The sequence below is a fragment of the Hyaena hyaena genome, unplaced genomic scaffold, assembly GCF_003009895.1.
Source record: "Hyaena hyaena isolate Hyena2069 unplaced genomic scaffold, ASM300989v1 scaffold_68, whole genome shotgun sequence".
Classification (NCBI taxonomy): domain Eukaryota; kingdom Metazoa; phylum Chordata; class Mammalia; order Carnivora; family Hyaenidae; genus Hyaena; species Hyaena hyaena.
In genome coordinates, this window is record NW_024080700.1 from 944,078 (window position 1) to 962,291 (window position 18,214).

The 18,214-nt window shown below is 46.3% G+C and overlaps 1 protein-coding gene and 1 long non-coding RNA gene across 3 annotated transcripts in view; both read left to right on the forward strand.

Annotated features, from left to right (window-relative positions):
* The window catches only part of CNGB1 (cyclic nucleotide gated channel subunit beta 1), a 71,781-nt gene extending 69,867 nt beyond the window's left edge, over positions 1 to 1,914 (forward strand). The window contains exon 33 of the mRNA XM_039232580.1: positions 1,303 to 1,914. Coding sequence (XP_039088511.1) covers positions 1,303 to 1,914 — 612 coding nt within the window. The remainder of the gene's footprint in view (positions 1 to 1,302) is intronic.
* Positions 1,915 to 2,125: 211 nt separating this feature from the next.
* Positions 2,126 to 17,869, forward strand: LOC120232155. Of its 2 annotated transcripts, XR_005528508.1 has the most exons (3): positions 2,126 to 2,238; positions 14,089 to 14,193; positions 17,401 to 17,869. It is a non-coding gene; the product is annotated as an uncharacterized LOC120232155 (long non-coding RNA). The 2 variants fall into 2 exon arrangements; XR_005528507.1 differs by lacking the exon at positions 2,126 to 2,238 and having other exon boundaries at positions 13,945 to 14,193.
* The last annotated feature ends 345 nt before the right edge of the window (positions 17,870 to 18,214 follow it).

Below are 18,214 nucleotides of genomic sequence, written 5' to 3' on the forward strand. Positions count from 1 at the left end.
GATTGCCTGGCTCACAGAGTACCAGGGTCAAGGTCAAACCAGCAAGTTGGGTCCTTAGTGCTGGCTGCTTCATGGGACTGAGCAGACATGAGCCCCAAGGCTCTTCTCAGTATAGTGAAAGGCTCTATTGAAATGGGGCTGATGGCTCCTGAGTAGTAGCTTTTTACCCAGGCAGCTTGGAGATGTGAATTAAATTTGCATGAGAATTCTAATAAAAGTCAATTTTAGAACAATCATGGCAGACTGGCAGAATGCAAGGAGCTCTTAAGTAATCATCCAAAGATACGGATCAGAATCTCAGCTCTGTCACCACCGGGGCTGTGATCTGGGGAAGCTCCTCGAACTTTCTGAGATGCAGATTACTCATGGTTGCCACATGGCACTGTGTAGATGAAGCAGGATACCTTGGATATCTTATTTTTTTAAATATTTGTTTATTTTTGAGAGAGAAAGACGAAGAACATGAGCAGGAGAGGGGCAGAGAGAGGGGGACAGAGAATCCGAAGCAGACTCTGAGCTGTTAGCACGGAGCCTGATGAACCGTGAGATCATAACCCGAGCCGAAGTCGGATGCTTAACCGACTGAACCACGCAGATACCTTTGGATATCTTTTTAAAGGCATTTTGAACATGGCGAAGCACTTGGCCAACCTCCCCGTGATTCTTCCGGGTCCGTTCATAGAAGGATGCTCGAGGGAGCCCCATCTTGGGCGCCGTCATGCTCTGGAAGTGAACCATTCTTCTCCTGGGGGAGGAGGGGTCTCAACCTTTGAGACTTCCAGAAAGGGGGCCAGGCCGCAGCTGCTTCCGCCATCTCAGCCTTTTACGTTGTTTGCTTAGAATTTGTCTCATTCATCCAGGAGGACCCAGCCCGGTAACTGGAGTGGACGGGGCTGCTGGCTCCACTTTGCAAAGGCTTGGTGGTTCTCCCTCCTGGCATCAGCCTCTCCTACCTCAGTGGCTCAGGGGTGGGCTTGAACCTGCAGCCTCACTCTGGCTTCCAGCCCCGCCCCTCAACAGAGACCGAAAATATCCCCAAGATCTTCGCTAAATCCAGCCAGGACTTTTCATTCCTAAACTTCCCCATAATATACTCTGTGTCTACCAAATAATCTGGATGCCTTCCAACCCCTCCCTTCCCATCCATTAGATGGAGACCCTGAGTGCTCTGCCATCCTCCTCCTTGGGGGTCCGAGAAAGGGGAACAGGGAGGTGTGCAAGACCCCCCAAGACCCCTCTGAGACCCCCCCCAAGGAGTGTCTGATATTCTTTGCCTCACCAATCACCCTTTCTGCTTTTCAGGCCAAGAGCTCGCAAGAGGCTGCAGGAGAGGCGGGACCCGCCCCCCAGGAGCAGCCAGTGCCACCAGAGCCCCCCGCCCCCAGCTCACCGCCACCTGCTGTCCCTGAGAGGCCCAAGGAAGGCGGGGAGGGGGCGGCCGGGCCGGAGGAGCACTCAGTGCGGATCCGCATGAGCCCAGGTCCAGATCCCGGTGAACAGATCCTATTGGTGGAGATCCCGGAGGAGAAGAAGGAGATCCCGGAGGAGGAGAAGGAGATCCCGGAGGAGGAGATTCCCGAGAAGGAGACCCCGGAGGAGAAGAAGGAGACCCCAGAGGAGAAGAAGGAGATCCCGGAGGAGGAGATTCCCGAGCAGGAGACCCCGGAGGAGAAGAAGGAGACCCCAGAGGAGAAGCAGGAGATCCCGGAGGAGGAGATTCCCGAGCAGGAGATCCCGGAGGAGAAGAAGGAGACCCCAGAGGAGAAGAAGGAGATCCTGGAGGAGGAGATTCCCGAGAAGCAGGAGATCCCGGAGGAGGAGATTCCCGAGGAGAGCCAGGAGGAGAAGCCGGAGGAAGCATCGCCAGCCACGCGCCAGGCTCCCGCAGGCCCGGACTCGGGGGCGGGGCAGTAGCGCCATCGTTCTAGCCCCACCTGCTTCTGCCAAGGCTGGTTTTGAAGTCAACAAATGTGGTCAGTGTCCCTAAGTTCCCACCATCGCCTGAGAACCCTACCTCTCCCCACTGTTATTTTTAAGAACAAAATCCTTTTCTATTTAAAAGCTTGTGGGGAGAGCTGGATAGAATGGGACTCCAACACCTGGGAAGCTTTGTTGGCGACTGAAGGTTCCAGAATGTTTGGGTGTCTCCTCCCACATCTCAAGGATGGAAAACCTGCCAACAGATGGGGAGCCTGGCTGGCTCAGGGGATAGAACATGCGACCCTCGATCTCAAAGTTGTGAGTTCAAGCCCCATGCTGGGTATAGAGATTCCTTAAAACAAAAACATAAACAGCCTGTCAGCAGGAGGGCGGTTAGGCTTTGCTGCTCATTTGACTAAGTGGGAATTATGGCTCCCCTGACCTGACTGGGGACGTGAGGCCCATTAGGGGAGTCAGCGCGGACCTGCCCCCAGGCTCCTGTCCCCAGGCTGCATTTGGTTCCAAGTCCGATGCCCCAGTCTCGGAACAGAAGTGGACTTCCTCTTCTAAGCACCCGCTGCCGTCACCCGGTTCTGGCCCAGCGGGGCCCACACCTGCTTCCTTTAACACCCTGGACGTAGAGGTGATGGTTCGGAGAATCCGAAATCACAGCTGACATTCCTGACGCTTCTCCAATTGTTCTCCAAGCAACAATCAAGTCGTGTTGCTTTAATGATTCAAAATAAAAGGACTGGGGAGGAGTCCTTCAGTCAGAATGTTGGGGGGATTTTATTTGCATAGCTAATGTCTCTCCGGGGAGTGGGTGATTAAATGGGAAAACTAGTCCTTAAATGGGAAAACTAGTCGTGGGCCCTTTGTGTCCTCCAGCAACAATGAACACAAAAAGCCCCGGAACTCCGGTACGTACTGCCCATTTTATATAAAATTGCAGGACATTGTGAACTGCTGAAGAGGCCTTTGAGGGCTTACAAATGTGTGTATTTGTCCATCGGACGAAAACCAGAACGTTCATTTCCTCTGTGAAAAGAAACGGAAACACTGTGGGAGTTCTCAGCCCGGTCTAAACACTTCCAAATCCCAAGGTAACAAACAGATTTCTCTGGTCAGTGACCTACCACGTGATCTGAGTAATCACATTGAATCTAGTGATGAGCAGCATTATTGTAGCCTTTTAGAAAGCTTTGACTAATTTATTTTAATAAATTTGTATGGGCATAAAAGGCACCCAGTCAAAATTATCCCTCCTACCTCTGGTGCCCCACCTGACGGGCCCCTTCCTGGAAGCGACCCCTCTAATCAATTTCTTGTGCGCTTCCTTTTTTCTTTTTTTTTCCCCTTTCACAAATAGTAACATACTAGAGCTGCTGTTGTTTTTCATTTATTCTGAAGATTCTTTCTTCTTAGTATATAAAGGGCATGCCTGCGATCTAGTCCATTGTCTGCAAAGACCATAACATTTAATGGCTGTCCTATTGACAGGCATTTGCCTTCTTTCCAGGCTTATGCTGTTAAGAACAGTGCTGCACTGAAAAATCTGATACATAATTTCACTGGGAAACACTGTTTTTAAATAGGGGAAATCTGGAGGTTTGGGCTAATTTTTGCTTTACCACCGCCAATTATCATACTCATATTTTCACTGCATATTGTCGTGGGGTTTTTTGTTTTTGTTTTTTAAAGAGAGACAGAGAGACAGGCAGAGCATGAGCAGGGGAGGGGCAGAGAGAGAGGGAAACACAGAATCCAAAGCAGGCTCTGGGTTCTGAGCTGTCAGCACAGATCCTGATGCGGGGCTCAAATCCTTGAACTGCAAGATTGTGACCTGAGCCCAAGTTGGACAGTTAACCAACTGAGCCACCCAGGTGCCCCCGCATTACATATCCTAAATCCAAACATAGAGAATGCTTCCATCTTTAGCAAGTATTTCAGGGCTATCAATCAAGTCAGTGTATTACCCTTCAGTAGTTGGCAAAATGTTTTGAAGGCACCTTCACTGTGAGATCCTATTTTATAAGGAATCTTTTTTATATGAACATACTCATTATTTTAGATGTCAACTCTTGAATGTATACTGCTTATTATATAAAGCGAGAGATTCTTGAGGTTCCCAAGAATTGTCCCAGAAAGAAAATTGATTTTGAAATGAGATTAGCAGTGTCTTAATTTCACTGTGATATTTCATTAAACTTGGCGCTTTCACAAAAGTTGGATATTAGATCAATTGAATTTGAGGCTAGCTTTATTCTCCAAGTAGAATTGGACTCTGGTTGATTGCCAAGGTGTGGATGGCATAGCTCAGAATACTGTAATTCTGCAGCTGAACCTGAATCTTTATTTATGTATGTTGAATCTCTGCTAATTTAAAATGTCTCAACGTTCCCTGTGCTATGGTAGAAAATGAATAGCAAGCTATTTTTTTAACTATATAAATATTTTAAATAAAACGAAAACCAAGAGGCTGTTTAAAATTCCATGATCAGATTCCAAAATATATTTGGCTACCTGGGATATTTTCATCTGTTTTCTTAGCAAACATGAACTCTGCATTTACACTCTGGCTTTTATCCTATTACAGTGCATTTTAATTAAAGTATTTAGACAAATGTTCCTGGCTTGTGGATTCCTTTCAGAAACTGACTGTGTGTGACAGACCCTTTTGTGAGGAAAGCGAAGTTTATTTCCTGGCTCGGGCTCCCTAGCTTACCTACGATTGACATCATGGGGCTGTCATCCATCCTGCATTTCTGGTGCTGGAGGGACATCCTTGTAGTGACCTTGTCCATGGGCCTTGGGACTCTAACCCTGAAAAACAGCCCCTTTGTGTCTGGTCAAACCTACAATGACCCAACTCCATGAGACTTGTCCAGCGCCCTGACGTGCTGATAAACACTGGTGGCCCAGTTGGTTAAGCGTCCAGCTTGGGACTCTGTATTCAGACCACCCAGCTTCCAATCCTCACTTGATGATATACCACAGATGACACGGAACTCTCTGAGTTCCAGCAGCCTCATCCAGAAGATGGAGATAATACATTGCACTGCACTGGGTCACAGTGATGATCAGATAACACACAGCATTGCCAAGTCTGAATGGGCATGAGGGGTAAAGCTGGCTTGCGATCCCATCCCCTCCCCTTTCCTCTGCTGCAGGTGGGGTACAGAGGATGCTTCCTGAGAACTCTGTGTTCCCTGAATTCCACCTCTGTCCAGGGCTAGACCCCCAGCAGAGGTGTGATCACCTTTTTCTTTGCTCTTTAATTGAAAGTTTGTACACAGGCCTGGACATATGTTAATTACACCAGTACACATCACAGTCCTCCCCCCCATCCATGGATGTATCTAATCTAGTTTCATACAAACACAGACCCAAGGGGCCCGGAGTGGCTCGCTCGTTCAGCATCTAACTTTGGCTCAGGTCATGATCTCATGGTTCATGAGTTCAAGTCCCATACTGGGTGAGCTCAGGCCCTGCTTTGAATGAGCCCCACTTCTCTCTCTCTCTCTCTGCTTCTCTCCCCTCTGCCCCTCCTGGGATCCTCTCTCTCTCTCTTTGTCCCTTGCTCACTTGCACCCTCTCTCTCTGTCAAAACAAAAAACAAAAAACAAAAAAACAGAAACAAAAACAAAAACAAACCAAACAGACCCTAAAACACCACACCTCAGGCTTGCTCTCCTAAGATGATGGTTGCTTCTGTTCTGGGCTTGGCCCAGGGCAGGCCTCATGGTAGTGTGACCTGCACAGTCACACGCGGCCCCACGTTCAGAAGGATCTCATGTTTGTTTAATGCTCCGCTCCCACCATCTTGAAATTCTTTACAGTTTTTGAATAAGGCATCCCACATTTTTATTTGTACTGGGTCCCACAGTTACAGAGCCTGTCCTTGCTGGGCTGGAATACCACCCAGTATCTGAAAAGGCCATTGGGAGAGGGAGGGGGAGATGGGTCCTCTTTGTACTCAGCTTTCACTCCCCTTCTTCCAGCCACAGGGTCCTGCTGCTTTTTGAAACAGTACCTTTCACTTGTGCCTCATGATTCAAACATGGTGGACCAAACTAGGCCCATTGGCTGCCTTTCCAGGGAACACGGATCATGAGAGCTATGCCCCTTCCTTCTTGCTAACAGAACTCTGATCTCATCTTGTGCAGCAATATGCGCAGCCCCAGGAGATGAAGCCCTGGTGTGAGCCAGTCACTGCTCTTCTCATCACTTATGCCAGATGCCCACTTTCCCAGCCTTCCTTGTGGCTAGAGGTGGCCACGTGACCAGTTCCAACCAAAGTATTATAAGCAGAACGGTGATGGGAGGCTTCCTTAATGAGAAGGAACACCACCTATTTCTGCCTTTTATCTTTCTTTCTGCTTGCAATGTTGGGGGGAGAATATATTTCAAGCTGCAGCAGCCATTTTGTGATTGAACGGCCAAAGAATGAGCAACGTAGACTGTGACGTGCTTGCCCAACCACAGACCACTCATCTCCAGAAAACTTGTTACATGAGACAACGAAGTAGCTTTATTATTAAGCCATTCTTAGTCATGATCTCTTACCTGCTGCTGAAAACACCCGCCTTGGAGGGCAATGAGATGGGAGGGAAAGAGAGAAAACGGAAACAGGTAAATCGTGGTCCTGACACCCTGACTGCACACGCGCTTTGTTCCCGTCGCTCAGATCCTTGTTGCTGTCGTGTTCCCGTCCTTCCCAGCCAGGACTTCAGCTTTTCCTTAAGTACATGAGCTACCTTGTGTATTATGAATAAATTCACTTCAGCTGTAGGTTGGCCAGAGTTAGTTTCCATTGCTCATAAGGAAAGAAACCTCCCTGAAGCAGATAGAAATACTTTGGGGATACTTTTTTAAAGCTCGGGCTTTCTGGTGTCTCTTCTCATAAGCGCACTGCCCCACTGGCTCAGGGCCCCACTTTTATGACCTCATTAGCCTCAAATATTCCCTCAGAGGCCTCATTTCCAGACACAGCCACACTGGGGGGTTAGGCCTTCACAGGGATTGGTGGGGAGACACATTCTGTCCATAACACATAAATTATGGAGATCAACGTTTCCCAGATTCAGTATATAAGCACAGTCCCCTCCAACATCCCTTCAGAAATGAAGAGAAAGGTCTAAGTGCCCTTTTAAATGTGTTGTTTTAGGGGCACCTGAGTGGCTCACTCTGTTAAGCATCCAATTCTTGGCTCAGGTCATGATCTCACAGTTGGTGAGATCGAGTCCGGCGTCAGGCTCTGTGCTGACACTGTGGAGCCTGCTTGGGATTCTCTGTCTCTCTCTTCTCTCTGCCCCTCCCCTGCTTGCTCACACACACTCTCTCTCAAAACTAAATACACTTAAAAAAAAAATAAATTTATTCTTTCAATGGACATGAGTTGCTTGCATCTCCCAAGAGGTCACCGTCATCATGGTAGAGTCTCAAATTTAGCAAATAAAAACACAGGATGCCCAGTTAAATTTCAGTTTCAGATAAAGAATGAGTGGAGTTTTTTTTTTAAGCATAAGTATGGCCCATGCAATATTTGGGATATACTTATGTTATTATTTGTTATTTGTCCCAAATTCGCATTTGACTGGGTGTCCTGTATCTTTTCTGGCAACTCCACTCAGTGCAGACTAGCTGCACCACAAAAGGCTGCAGTCTCTATTGTTGACCTTGGCCCTGAGGCATTCTGGGCACCTCCCAGCCTGGAAAGGCAGGACTACGCTTTTGATTGGACATATTACTTCCTGCCTTCTCCTGAGCTGGTCATGATTGATGGAGGAGGAGGGAAAAGATCCATCGCAGTCTAACAACCCACTCTGTCAGTGTTCGGTTTTTAATGTTCATTGTTATTTATTTTATCCTGAATACACATACAAGGTGTTCTGGATCTGAGACAGATTTCTTATTAACTGCCTAAAAGGAAGAGGTAAGTGTATCCCGCCACCCCCAGGCTCCCCAGAGCTTACCTCTCACCAGGGGTCAAGTGTCCTGTGCTAGGAAAAGTAATCGTTCTCGTTCTCGCTCATATAGAGGAAGGAGGTAGCTGTCATCTTCTTTCTTGAAAGATCCTCCTTGGATATTTAATGGGTCTGAAACCTAATGCCAACCCTTTGGTGTGTAAATAGTCTCTCCAGGAGCTAGACAGACCCCAGTGTCTCTGCTTTTGCCACCTGTAGAGTCTCCCAAGTTCTCGGACTTCATTCCTTTTGATCTAAATGCCTACCCATAGATCCAGCACTGCAGTCTTCATGCACCTCAGGACCTAACCAAGGGCCCGAGGCCCAGCTGGAGCCATTTGGCCCTCTCCCTGCGATAAGAGGAGCTTTACCATCCTCTCAGAAGAAGACCAATCAGCTAGATTAATGACTGCAGATCTCATTATCACGGGCATGCGAAGGGGCCCAGGAGGTGAGGGCTTTTACCAGAGCATTAGCGCCGGCAAATCCAGGAAAGTTGTGTTTCCCCACAGCCAGTGTGTATAGAAACGTGCATAGAGACTGTTGTGGTCAACCCCCACCACCCCCGATTTTGCCGTCCCAAGTTTCTGAAACCAAAGTGTTTTGCTCCTTTTTTTTTTTTTTTAAATGTTTATTTATTTCTAGGAGACAGAGAGAGAGAGACAGCGTGAGCAGGGGAGGGTCAGAGAGGGAGTCACAGACTGAAACAGGCTCCAGGCTCTGAGCTGGCAGTCAGCACAGAGCCTGACGCGGGGCTCGAACCCACGAACCGTGAGATCATGACCTAAGCGAAAGTCGGACGCTTAACCAACTAAGCCACCCAGGCACCCCAGAAAGTGTTTTGCTCCTTAAAGAAAGGAAAAAAAGAACTCAACGTGTTCCCAGATGAGTCCAAAAGAATAATTCAGGTAAGACTGAAAACTTCCATACATAAGCTTAAAGTTTTTAAAAGTAAAAGTTCCTAAAATCAGATTGGCCTCAGTTCGACAGAGGAAATTACATTGATGGCTCTGGGCAAATGTATAACGAGCAGCACTTAGCAGGAAAGAAAGCTGCTGGGAAAGTATGAGCCATGAAAGTTCGTACCAAAAAATAATATTCTGCATTCTATCAGAAACCACATTTACCTGAAAGAGTAGAATTGAAGACACAGGTAGATCCCCTTTTAAATTACCCCTTTGGAACATTACATGACAACTAAGGGGAAGAAATTTTGGGAAACAGGAGACCAGAAACTTTGTATGATCCAGGTTTGAATTATCCGTTGCAACCTGGGGGAACCTTCCAGTAATCACAGAATTTCTCAGACTTGCTTACAAGGAAATCAAAGGGCACTCACCTGCCGGAAACAGCAGGAGCCTAACCATATCTGTGAGCCGAGGAGGGAATGGAGAGAGAGGGAGAGAATCCCAAGCAGGCTCTGCACTGTTAGTGCAGAGTCCAGCGCAGGGCTCGAGCTCACAAACCAAACCATGAGATTATAACCTGAGCCGAAATCAAGAGTCTTAACCAATGGACCTCCTGAGGTACCCCCCCCCAAGTTTGCTTTCTTCTTCGTATTCAGTGGAGGGTTTATTGCTTAGTGCAGAACCACTCCCTCAAGGCCATTAGAATGTCTGTGAGTGCCAGCCACAGCGCTCCTATGTTGCCATCAGTTCTTTATCAGGTTTTTACCCTTTAGTCTTGATGTTGCTCGAATTTGGTATTTATAGGACCTCGATGTCCCTGCTTCATCCTAGTCCTCAAGTCCTTGAACTTGGCCTGGCTGATCCAGGCTCCACCAGCCCTGGAAGCGTCGTCCCACATTTACGTTCCATGAGATGCTATGTCTAGCTATTTTGGCTCTAGGCTTATATTCCCTTCCTTATTATTTAAGAACATTTTAGATTTTTATAGTTATGGAAATTATATGCCATACTCTAGTCCTTGTTTCTTTTGAGGCCTAATATGTGTATTATATATACCCCCAAACATTGAAAGAACATGTTTTTTGCTTTACTTCTTTTATTGGGGTCCCAGCATGGCATTTGGTGATTTCCTTTATTTACACTGTGGAACACATGGAGGTAGTCCACTGGTTTATAACTTTGGTAACATTGGACTTCATAATCATCTTGAAATTTATTCTACCCAGATAGTTATGTAATTTTTCAAGACTATTGCTATCTAGGACCCTTGGCTGGCTTGGCCAGTAGAGCATGTGAGTCTTGATCTTGGGGTTGTAAGTTTGAGCCCCATGTTGGGTGTAGAGATCATTTAAGAATAAAGTCTTTTAGGAAAAATAAGAATATTGCCCATCCAGAAGCTCAGAGTCGCCCATTATTCTGCTCATTTATAATCTCAGGGCTCTGGTGCCTCCCCCGAATGGATTCCAACCACATAAAAGCACACGCAAAATTGACTTTCAAAGCATAAGCCTTAATTTTTTTTTTAATTTTTTTTTAATTTTTTTTTAATGTTTTATTTATTTCTAGGAGAGAGAGAGAGACAGCGTGAGCAGGGGAGGGTCAGAGAGAGAGGGAGTCACAGACTGAAACAGGCTCCAGGCTCTGAGCTGGCAGTCAGCACAGAGCCCGACGCGGGGCTCGAACCCATGAACCGCGAGATCATGACCTAAGCGAAAGTCGGACGCTTAACCGACTAAGCCACCCAGGCGCCCCCATAAGCCTTAATTTTAACAGATGCTCTGTCTTGGACTTACTAAAGCAGAATAATTTCATTTAAGGACTTGATTTTTTTTCTTTTCCTCCCAAGCAACTCTATTCTTGCAAGACTTTAACCCCAGGCAGAATGGAGGCAAAAATGAATGTTGTATATATTGATCTATACATTGATTTAAATGGTTAGGTAGCCGTTCAGCTGACAGAAGTGAAAGGAGTTAGGAAGACAAAAAACACCCTCCATCATATGGCGTGCATTGTTTGAACAAAAGAAATTATTTCTATTGGATTCAGTAATTCAATGATCTACTTTCATCTAACTTCCCTTATTATTAACCAAACGAGAAACGAAATACTAGGTGCAGCTGGTAGGTGCACAAAGCTTGTAAACCAGAAGTGCTTGGGCAACGAGGATAAGAAGTGACATTTTTCAGGCCAAGCCTTTGTCCTATGATAACCGCTGATCGAGTTGACAGGTCCATTAATCAAGGGACACTTACATCCAGCAAGCTGAAAAGACCGGCCTGAATTGCTGAGTATTCGTTACAGGAGAGATAACTCTTATAAAAACCTCTAAGCAGAGCACACTTAACAGCAAAAAGGAGGTAATAACTGTGGCATCTACAAATACACAGAGTTTCCAAATGGAATTTCAGGAGGAAAAAAATGGGGGAGTTTGGAGAATAAAGAGAACACATTTACATTTCAATGGGGGCCAGTCCGGAAGGTAATTTTTCACAAGGACCTAATATATTTTAAATCCCCATGAAATTCATAGCAGGCGTTTCCCTTATTTGGAGTTTATTGTGAGGCTGATGACCTTGCATTGGGCTGATGGACCTTCTCCCCGAGTACTTTGGTGACCTATATGAGCGCGATTAGAATTTAAATTTTTTATTTATTTTGAGTTTGTTTTTCAAGCCTGTACGTGTGAAGCTTTTTATGAATTTGTCAGGTAAAACTGAGCTGATCCAAATAGAACATATGGTCTTTTATGTAACTGTATTAGATATAAAAGCAGTACCTCTAAGAAGCTTACAGGTTGAGGCACACATTCAATGGCAGGTAAAATACAAAAATCAGGCACAGACCTGCCTCCTGAGTCCATCACTCATAACTGCCACATTCTTTTATGTTGTTAATGCCTGAGCCAACTGCGCCCGGCCAGTCATCCTCTTTCTTCAAAGCTGCCTCCAAATCCAGCCTATTTCATTCTGATTCCAGTCAGAAAAGGGCCAAATTGGTTTCCCAGTTGCAGATTTTGCTTTTTCCAGACACTTCTAGATGATACATTTCCCAAGGAAGAATGCAGGGGTGATATGCACTAGCAGAGCCCACTTCCCCCTTGGCGTCCGCGTGCATGTACATTCTCGTCCATGCAGGTGGCCTCACTTTTGGTTGGAAAATACGGTCCCTAGAGTGGAATGGTCTGGTTTCAGCGTCATACTCTGTGTGTTTCTGGGGTCGTGCGATAATAATTACTGCTTGTCAGCGATGTAAGGAAGTGTCAGCCAGCAGTGAGTGGGCTTCTCCCAAACCCCAATGTGATACGATGTGTAAGAACAGGTTTATAGAGTCAGGCACTCTGCAGATGTAGATTATTTTTTGCGAATGTGATGACACTCTACCATGGGATTTGCCTTCAGAGATGGTTTATATGTCGGACCGATCAGTCTTGCTCCCCACTCAAAGGCCCTTCTTCCTTCAAGTGTCTGTAAAGCAGCTACCCTTTTAAATGTTTGTTTTGCCCAGAAGGCGCTCCCAGGAGCATGGCTCATGGGGACAGACCATACAACAAAGAGACCGTATCATTCTCCTTCAGTTTTCGATTAAAAAAAAAATGAAAAGAAACTGTGTTTACTTGTTCCGTTGGTTGGTTGAGTCTTGCTTTTGGCAACTAGAAAGTAATTTAGAAAACAAATATCAGGTTGATAGAATGTTTCGGGGAGTTTTAAGGGAATGTGCACAGGAGCATTCTGTAAGCACTAAAGTTTTTGCTATTGTTTTGCTTCTCCCAGAATTGTCTTTAATATTTTCTATATTGTTAGTTGACCATAGTTGGATTTTTTTAATGTTTATTTATTTTTGGGAGCCAGAGACACAGCATGAGCAGGGGAGGGGCAGAGAGAGGGAGACACAGAATCCAAAGCAGGCTCCAGGCTCTAACTGTCAGCACAGAGCCCGACACAGGGCTCAAACTTGCAAACAGCAAGATCGTGACCTGAGCCCAAGTCAGGAACTTAACCGACTGAGCCAACCAGGCGCCCTGACATGTTTGTAGTCTTAGCATCTTTCTTTCTTTCTTTCTTTCTTTCTTTCTTTCTTTCTTTCTTTCTTTCTTTCTTTCTTTCTTTCTTTCTTCTTTTCTTTCTTTCTTTCTTTCTTTCTAGAATTTCTTTTCAAGTTTATTTATTTTTGAGAGAAAGGACACAAATGGGGAAAGGGCAGAAAGGGAGGGAGGGAGAGAGGGAGAGAGAATTGAAAGCAGGCTCCACACCACCAGTACAGAGCCCGATGCAGGGCTCAAACTCATGAACTGTGAGATCATGACCTGAGCCGAACTCAGAGGCTTACCCGACGGAGCCACCCAGGTGCCCTGGATTTTTAACATTTCTTTTATCACACTCTGGTGAAGGTTAAAAAAAAAAAAAAAAGACATTTGAAACAGGCATATATACACTTAATGAAATATAATTTGAGCTTTTATTGGGATTTTGGAATTCTACGCCATCGGCTCTTCAAAAGTACATTTCTGGGGCGCCTGGGTGGCTTAGTCGGTTAAGCGTCCGACTTTCGCTTAGGTCATGATCTCGCGGTTCATGGGCTCAAGCCCCACATCGGGCTCTGTGCTGACTGCCAGCTCAGAGCCTGGAGCCTGTTTCAGTCTGTGACTCCCTCTCTCTCTGACCCTCCCCTGCTCACGCTGTCTCTCTCTCTCTCTCTCCTAGAAATAAATAAAACATTAAAAAACAAAACAAAACAAAAGTACATTTCCTCCCAAGGAGAAGAGTTAATTGGGACAAGCAGTAGCTTAATAAAGGAACAAGAAGACCACGGCACACAGGAGTTGTTTTCTTGCCTTTTTCACGTGTTAAGGATCCTAGTTGGCTGCTTCTTATATGTTCTGAGGCTTTCTAGTTAGTCCGTCCCCAGCAGAAAGGACTCAGAGTCACCCAAGTTAGGCCTCTCAGCTTAAGTTCACATTTGCCCTGATTTCTTGCTGCCTCATCAAATAATGAAGCTCAGGGTTTCCTTCTTGCGCCCACGGTCCGGTTCGCCAGGCTTTCCCGCCACTGCTGCCGGACTGCCTATCACTAGATGGCGCTAAGACTCCGGGACTGGCTGCCAGGACTCAGGAGAACAGCTGTTGTGGAGCCGGGCCAGCTGGAACTGGAAGATTCCTTCAAAGCTCCTCCTGGCAGCACTTTCATTTCACAAATGAGGAAACAGAAACTCCGTGAAAATAATTTGCCGGAGTCCCCTCCACTTCTCTCCTTCTGTTGCTCCTTCATTTTGTTTGTTTGTTTCTTGTTTGTTTACAGCCCCCAAGGAAACTCATCGCCAGAGAGGGAGCCCGGGAATGAATGCAGTGCAGAGAGAGACGGGTCAGATTCGCTTCGCAGAAAGAGCATCCTGGCATCTGCAGGGTACCATTCATTCATTCATTCATTCATTCATTTGCTCGTTCATGCATCTATGAAGCCGCTATTGAATACTTACCTTTTTGGGTTTTGTTTTTTAATGTTTATTTATTTATTTTGACAAAGAGAGAGAAAGAGGGAAAAAAAAAAAAGAAAGCAGGGAAGGGGCAGAGGGAGGGAAAGAGAATTCTAAGCAGGTTCCACGACCAGCATGAAACCTGACTTGCGGCTCGATCCCACGACCCTGGGATTGTGACCTGAGCGGAAATCAAGAGGTTGATGCTTAACTGACTAAGTGAACCAGGCACCCCTGAATATTTACCTTTTGTTTCCCACCATGCTAGGCACTGGGAATTAAAATAAAATTAGGCAAGGGTTCTGTGAATTCATATTCTCTTGAGAAATACAGAGATGTGGAAAAAAATCACACCCTAAATCAAAGATGTTATAAGAGAGGTGATCATAGTACGGTTTGGTCCTTGGAGGAATCCGCACCCGGCTGCCTAAGGAACTGAAAGGGAAGGTTTGGGGGATGATGTTAGAGGCTGAAGGACATGAGGGCTTGTAGGCTGGGAAATGGGAGGCAGCGAAGGGAGCGTGGGGGAAGGTGGCAAGGCTGGCTGGGAACGCAGGCTGTGGCTGAGCCCAAGGGGCAGTGGCAAAGCCGTGGCTGGCAATCCTGGCAGCCGGGAACACACTCTGAAGGCCTTGTCCAAGGTGATTCAGGTTGTAACCAATATCCTTAGAGGGCTGTTACGGGTCAAGGGCTTGATTTCTTTACAAAGCAATGATGAAATTAATTGTTTTAATTTATATTTTTAATTAAAAAAGTTTTTTTAATGTTTTATTTATTTCTGAGAGAAAGAGAGAAAGAAAGAGAAAGAGAGAGAGACAGCATGAGCAGGGGAGGGTCAGAGAGAGAGGGAGACACAGAATCTGAAGCAGCCTCCAGTCTCTGAGCTAGCCGCCAGCACAGAGCCTGATGTGGGGCCTGACCCCATGAACCGTGAGATCATGACCTGAGCTGAAGTGGGACACCCAACCGACTGAGCCACCCAGGCACCCCTGGAATTAATTTTTAACTAAAGGCACATATTACTTGGATGACACCTTTGAAATATTTTTAAAATGCAATTAAATGGCATTTCAAGTGAAAGAACAGACAATCCTCCCATAGAGCGCCCCCCCAAAAGGATAAAAGGGACAGAGAACCCCTGTCCCCCACCTCCCCCAGCACTGCCTGATTAGAATTAGGGAGAAGCAGACCTTTCCTGGCCCCTTTTGTCATCTCCTTCCTCTTCTGGAACATACCACTGATGTCTTCCTCTTAGTTGTCCAAATTCGGCTTCCACCAGAACCTTTATCTTCTGGCTGTCACCGCTGGTGACTGAGGACATTATTTCTCTCTCCTGGTCCCACCACCACCACCAAGACCAGCCGGGAGTGGCCTGCTTGCTGGGTTTCAGGACCTTTTCTTATAGCAGGAGGGCCAGGACGGCTGGGGCCATTGATGGGGACTGCTCTGGGTAGGCTCTGAGCTGCCACTTTTCCCTGGAGGGACTTGTCTTTTTTTTATTTTATTTTATTTTTTATAGTTTATTCATTTTTGAGACAGAGAGAGACAGAACATGAGCAGGGGAGGGGCAGAGAGAGACGGAGGCACAGAGTCTGAAACAGGCTCCAGGCTCTGAGCTGTCAGCACAGAGCCCGACGCGGGGCTGGAACCCACGAACCGTGAGATCATGACCTGAGCTGAAGTCAGACACTTCACCGACTGAGCCACCCAGGCGCCCCGGAACTTGTCTTTTTAAGAATCTCCAAGGCCAGCGCCATCCTGTTTTCCCTTTGTCCAACTCAAGCACTAATTATATTTGTTACTACTATTAACGTCACTTGGCACCCCAAATCAAACGTTCTGTGAATGGAATTGTATTTCAAATGTGTCCTGGGGGTGAGGATGGGGGTGGGAGGGACTGTGGGTGGAAAGAGAAGCAGAGACCTGGATAAAATGAGGACCCTGGAGGGGCGCCTGGGTGGTCAGTCAGTTAAGCGTCTGATCTTGTGGTTTGTGAGTTCAAGCCCTGCATTGGGCTGCTGCTGACAGCTCAGAGCCTGGAGCCTGCTTCAGATTCTGTATCCCCCTCTCTCTCTGCCCCTCCCCCACTCACACTTTGTCTCTCTCAAAAATAAACAAACATTAAAGGGGTTTCCTTTAAGAGGTAATGAAAGTTCCTTTTAACCGAGGGCTTACTACTCCCTCACTCCGAGTCAGGCATTTTTAGTATTTTGTCTCTAATCCTCGGGGACCCTCCCCTGCCAGGAAAGTTCACCTCGGCTCCTCTCTGGCTCCGCACCATACCTCACTCTGAGCCAGCACGTTATGGGGGCTCAGTGAAGATCTGCCCGCATTGGCTGTCCTCATTACAGAGGAGGAAACTCAGCTCAGTTGTGGGCCCTATTTCTTCATTCATGGGTGCATTAACTAAGTACAGTAAAACCTTGGATTGTGAGCAACTTGTTCTGTGAGTGTTTCACAAGACAGGCAGACATTTCTAACATATTTTAACTTGATAAATGAGTGATGTCTTGCAATATGAGTACATGATGCTGAACGTCACATGATCACAACTGAGCTGATGGTTCTTCTCTCTCTCTCTCTCTCTCTCTCTCTCTCTCTCTCGCTGTGGGATTGTGGGTGATTGTCAATGCAGTGTCACATTTCCATGACATCCTCAAAAGGAGGCAAAAGCAAGTGTCATTGGCTAGGCTCCTTGATAAAGCTGCACGAAAAGAAAGAGATTCCATTGAGCCAACAGATAGCAGTGATTCCGTTAGTGATAGTGAAAGTCGTCCTGCACAGTAACCCTCCTCTGGTCTCCCTCTCACCAGCCACAAAGGGTTTCCAAGGCAAGTGCAGGCTAATTTGTTTCTTTTTCTTTCAATTTTGTATTTTCTTTATTATTTTGTATTATATTACAATTACATTATATTATATATATACAATTTATTACAATTATATTACAATTACATTATATTATATATATACAATTACATTATATTGTCATCATTTTTATATGGATATTTTTGGTTTGTAGGATGAATGAGTTTGCATTATTTCTTATGGGGAAATTCGCTTTGACATACACGTCCTTTGCATTACAAGGATGTTTCCAGAATGAATTACTCTCACGAACCAAGGTTTTATGTACTTAGTTTAGAAAGAGGTTAAAGGAAGCATCTCTGAGGTGACCTATGAGGAGTAACGGAAGAGCTCCCAGACACAGGCAGCCCGAGAGAGCCCAGCCCATCAGGATTTGCACTCAGAAGCTCATCGTACTCTCTGATGGTCCGTCTACACTACCGACTGATACTCCCGTTCCCTGAGCTGGAGACGATTTTACCCGTAGGAAGAGACTGTGTTGCTCACACTGCACCCTTGTGCCCTGTTGCCCCCTTGGCAACATGCTGGTCGCCAGAGACTGCCAGGGAAGGGCCAGCTCCCTGGACCACGGTTCTTCCTGCCACCGACAACATCTCCTAGAGGCCTTCCAGGGCTGCTCTCCACCCTGGTCAACCCCGTGTGATCTAGGAGACTGACAAATTGGTCATCAGAGGGATCAGAGGGAGGGACATGGAGATAGATTGACAGTGGTGATGAGTGCAAATACACATGTTAATTTCATTCGTTTGTCCAATTTCATTTTCTACACTTCACTCTGCCCTTATGTGATTTCCTTGGTAAGGAAGCAAGAGGAGCCCTTCATCTGCCACACTTGTGGTTTGCTTGTTTGTTTGTTGTTTTGTAGGTCACATATTTTGAAATCAAACCAGTAATTCAGGGTTTTTAGTTACCTACACATTTCCCCTCCCGCCCCCATTCTCACTGTCTGTTACTCAGGGGGTGTGGAAGGGGAACTGTGGTGGAGGGAATTTCTAAGCCAGTGTAGACAACATAATCTTGGGGTCCATGGCAGCTCAGTAGGGATGGATGAGGCTCCTGGTGGAGCTTCTGAAAGCGTGGGCAGAA